Source organism: Hevea brasiliensis, chromosome 1 (assembly GCF_030052815.1).
Source record: "Hevea brasiliensis isolate MT/VB/25A 57/8 chromosome 1, ASM3005281v1, whole genome shotgun sequence".
Taxonomy (NCBI): Eukaryota; Viridiplantae; Streptophyta; class Magnoliopsida; order Malpighiales; family Euphorbiaceae; genus Hevea; species Hevea brasiliensis.
In genome coordinates this window covers 22,468,432-22,473,562 of record NC_079493.1, presented here as the reverse complement: position 1 = coordinate 22,473,562, position 5,131 = coordinate 22,468,432, and the positions used below count along the sequence as shown (strand labels likewise).

General features: G+C 28.4%; 1 protein-coding gene across 1 annotated transcript; it reads left to right on the top strand.

Moving 5' to 3' along the window:
• The first annotated feature begins 2,826 nt into the window (after positions 1-2,826).
• LOC110670952 (F-box/kelch-repeat protein SKIP25) lies at positions 2,827-4,879 on the top strand. The gene has a single exon (XM_021833280.2). It carries the CDS (start codon positions 2,880-2,882, stop codon positions 4,110-4,112), a length of 1,233 nt encoding a protein of 410 aa, XP_021688972.2. The 5' UTR covers positions 2,827-2,879; the 3' UTR covers positions 4,113-4,879.
• Positions 4,880-5,131: the final 252 nt, after the last annotated feature.

The following is a 5,131-nucleotide window of genomic DNA, read 5'->3' as shown; positions in this document are numbered from 1 at the left end:
TTAATTGATGGAGAAATTTAGAAGGTGGACTACAAATAAAGTGGGGAGGTGAGTGAGATAATAGAGAGAGAGAGAGAGTTGAGAGGGACTAGGGATGGCAATAAATAGATATTTGTGAAAATTATTTTATTTAAATTTAAATTTAATTAATATTTTAAAAATTTTATTTCATCTTAAAATGATTAAAATTTATTCTTAACTATCTGAATCTGTATAAACTCGATTATGATTATTCACAAAATATTTAAATTTGTTTTAATTTTATATATTTTAATTAATAATATATATATATAAATTATTTTTATTAATAATTTATAATTTAAAATTTTAATAATTTCCATAAAATATTTAAATGATATTTTATTTAAAATAAAATATATAAAAATTTATAAATATTATTATAAAAAATATACACACATATATATAAATCGATTTGGATAACTGATATCCAACTTGTCTAACCCAAACTCATCAAGAATATCATTGTTTAAATCTGAATCCAATTATATACTATTTAAATTTGTTAAGTTAGAGTTCGGTAGGTAAAATACTCACATAAATTTAACTTATTATGAGAAAAAAAAAAAAGAAACGGGAGAAAAAGGGAGAGTTAGAGTTTAATTGCAAAAGAAGGATGTTTATATAATTTTATTTTAGTTTATAACAACTTTTATAAGTGTTATTTTCTTAATTAATTGTAATATAATTTTATAATAAAAAAATTAAGAGAGTAAAAATTTAAATTTAAATTAAATAATATATCTTTAATTATTAAATTAAATTATAAATATAATATTTACTATTTTATCTTTTAATTTATTATATTTTAAATTATATTATGATTTTAATAATTTATAAGTAAATTTATTTTGTTTAAAAATTAATTTACATACTCAATATATTTATATTACATTTTCAACATTAAATTATTTAGTTTTTAATAAAATATTTTAAATCAAACCAGATTATAATAAATGAAGAGAGAAGTGTGAGGAAAAGGCTGAATTTTGGAAACACTCAAATGAGAACCGCCCATGGGCCCCTCACATTAACTAACAGGTCTTTGCCTTTTCCCATTGATTACTTGTTGCATTTGATTGGCAGACTCCAACCGTACCTCTATGTGGTTGTCCGAGTCTCCCCAATGCATATCTTGTTCCTCATATATTTTTGCAGTCCACGTGCTTCGTCCCATTAAATCTCTCACAGTCTCATCTTCTTGGATTTTTCTCTCGTCCTGCCTGATATTCCAAACATTTACTGTGAGATAATATATAAAATTTATTTAATTATATATATAAAATTAACGTGAGATAATATATTTTTTTATTTTTAAATATAAATATTTAAAATATAAAATTTATAAATAAATATATTTATGAGTGATTTAATATTAAAATAAATTTTAATATTATATAAAAAAAATAAATTAAAATTAATTTTATTTAAAAATTAATTCAAAAATAATAAATTTTATTCAAATCTTATACATAATTCAAACACTTTATCCCAAATCAATAAATCCCAAATCAACAAAAGACAACAACCACCTCATTCTTCATATTCTTTCCCTCATTGCTCTTATCTTTATGCACTACTTGCATAGGAAATAGATTAATTTGAGTTTAAATTAAAAGGCAGATAAATTAAGTTAAAAAGATAAAAATAGATAAAATTGGACATGGACCCAAAAAACTTAGAGGCAAAAATGAGATTTTATATAAAAAAAAAGTAACGTGTAGATATGGTAATAGATCGAATTTTTATAGATATCTAATACAATTAAATTCTAATATGATAAATTTAAATAATATATAATCGGGTTTTGACGAGTTCAGATTTGAAAAATAATACTCTATGATAATTTAAATTTTAAATATTAGGTATTTATTACCTAAACTTATTTATATAAATACTTAAATAAATATAAAATATATATTTTTTATAATAATACTTATAAATTTTTATAAATGTTATTTTAAATAAAATAGAAATTAAATATTTTATGAAATTAATAAATTTTTAAATATAAATTATTAACAAAAAAATCATTTTTATATAGATTATTAATTAAAATATATAAAATTAAACATGTTCGAGTATTTTTTGAGTAATAATAATTAAATTTGAGATGAATTCAGATAATTAAGAATAAATTTTAATTGAGTTTAGATAATTAAAAATAAATTTTAATCAAATTTAAAATAAATTTAAATTTAAAAATATTAATCAAATTTAAATTCACATATAATGATTTTAGTAGATGTTTTACTTGGTGTTATTCCTGGTTACGTGAGATGATAAATTAACATAAAATTAATTAATAAATCATTATAATTATTAAAAGGAATGTGAAACCTGTTTATATATAAATGTCCAATTCCCCACTTTTGCCTTTTATTTATAGTTTGACAGGTAGATATTATTTGACAATAATTTTTAATATAATATTTAATATTTTAATAAAAAATAATATATTAATTTTAAAAAAATGAGAAAATAATTTATAAAAAAATTATTATTTCAAACTTTTAAAGATTTAAAAAATATTTTAACTTAAATTAATAAAATTTTATCACTAATTTTATATTAATAATTATATAAATAATAAATTATCAATTATTAATATTTAATAATTAATAATTAATAAAATAATTAATTATTATTAAAATAATTAATGACTTTTAAAACACTTAATATTATTAAAGAGGTCCTCATTGGGAAATACCCCACTACTACATGTCAAATAAATGAAAGGCTCTTATCTTTTAAGGCAAAAAACAAAAATAAATAAATAAATAAATAAAGGAAGATTCTAAAATATTAAAAATGTCCATATTTATACACTTTCCTTCCCCATTGTACTTTCTTCAGTTACCATGGCCAATCCCATCCAGGCTACAACGGCTGTAACCACCAACACAAACACCGTCAAACGCCGAAGATTAACCCACAACCACCGCCGCCAGGAGCTGTCTGATCTGATCCCTGGTCTGCCTGACCACATAGCTCAACTTTGCCTCTCTTTTGTTCAACCTTCTTTGCTTTACTCTGGATGCTCTTCCTGGCGACGACTAATCTATTCCCCTGATTTCCCTCCTTTCCTCTCTTTCTACACAGTTCTATCCGCTACACACACAGATCATACTCAATATTCTAATTCAGTTCAGTTCTTTAACTTTGATCCTATCTCCTCCAGGTGGGAGACTCTTCCTCCGCCACCACAGGACCCTCCTCTCCGTCTCCTTCTCCGCCACCCATCTTTTATTTCCCGCTACCTACCTATTCAAATCGTCTCTGTTTCTGGGCATCTCATCCTCCTTGCTGCCACCACTCACAATTTTGTTCCAGCCCTCTCTCGCCCTCTCATTTTCAATCCGGTCTCTCGCACATGGGCTTTTGGTCCCCCACTCTCCACACCGCGCCGCTGGTGCGCTGCCGGAAGTGTAAATGGTGCTATCTATGTGGCGAGTGGGATCGGGTCTCACTTCTCAGCCGATGTGGCGAGGTCGGTGGAGAAATGGTACTTTTTGCACGACAAAAAAATGGCAGCAATGAGCAGTCATTATTTGAGCACCAGGAACAAGGGTAGCTCTTGGAAATGGGAGAAGGTGAAAGGATTGAAAAATGTAAGATTTAGCAGAGACGCCATTGATGCAGTAGGGTGGAGAGGGAAGCTATGTATGGTGAATGCAAAAGGGGATGCAGCGAAAGAAGGTTCAGTTTATGACACTGAGAAGGACACTTGGGAGGACATGCCAGAGGGAATGCTTGCTGGGTGGAAAGGTCCTGTGGCAGCCATGGATGAGAAGGTGATGTATGTGGTAGATGAAGCCAAGGGTGCGCTAAAAAAATATGAACCTGAGAGGGATGACTGGGAGAAAATAATGGAGTCTGAGAGGCTTATAGGAGCACAACAGATTGCTGCAGGCGGTGGTAGAGTTTGCGTCGTATGCGGCGGGAGCAACAGTGGTGGGATTGTCGTGCTGGATGTGATGTCATTGCCAGTAAGATTATGGGTAGTGGAGACACCTCCGGGATTTGAAGCTGTGGCGGTCCATATATTGCCTAGGATGAGCCGGCCAGATCTTATATTTCCGGTCCCTCCGTAGCCTGGATTCTTGAAATCTTGACGTGAATGACCGCTGGATTCTTGACTTCTTGGCAAAGCAATCCAGAGCGTTGAAATTTTTTTGTTGGCTTTCGTCCCAAACATTATCTCAGCTTCGCTGGCCATTGGCCAAGAATTGAGGTGAGAGAAAATGGTTTCCTGAAAAGTGAAAATGTAACTTTTTCTCAAAATGTTTTTTTTATTAATTTTATAGTACTTTACTTTTTATGTTTTGACTGACTTTTAAATATTCCTTTTGTTGCAAGAAAAAATTAATTTTTAATTTTTTAATTTTATTTTATTTTTATCTTTTTTATATTATATAATCTAACGATTATATATATTTTTTAAATTTATGTACCTGTAATAATAACTTATTTATTTTTTATGTATAAATGATAAGGAATCCCAACTCTTTATGGGGCAGAGGGAGATGTGTAAAAAATTAATTCCACTGATAAAATGTTGATTGAATTCCTGTTTTCCATAAAAGGAGGTAGAACAAGGTTTCTTCTTTCTTGTGGGTTGGTGTTAAATTGTCCTGTAATCAGAATTCAAGTGGTTGAAGATACTGACTGAAGCATCTCATTTTCTGAGGAATCTGGTTGCGTGACTTTAGAAGTAATTGACTGCATATGCATTTAATATGAAAAGTTGTTATTTTAATCTGTTCAAGGATTGCTTGTCAACTTTCTAATTATGAAGAAATCCTGTACTGAATATACATTACTAGTTGTGGGATTATGAGTTCATGTGATTTCCAAGTTACTTCTGCCATTTTCCTTCTTACTATTATACTAGTATTGAAGATTAAGTTCAAGTTACTGTGGATCGATCAGGATTATTATTGTATGTTAAGTAAGGAGGCTTATCACCGACTATTGACATTTATCATAGTACAAGTATGGTTGATATTTCAGGCATTGAGTCACAAATTTGTCGATAAAAATACAGGTGCAAAGTATTTGATTGTGTGAGAGATTTCTCTTGCTTATACCAAAATTTACAGTCCTATCTCCT

Coding starts and splice junctions, on each gene's coding strand:
- LOC110670952 (XM_021833280.2), top strand. CDS start 2,880: ATGGCCAATCCCATCCAGGCTACAACGGCTGTAACCACCAACACAAAC.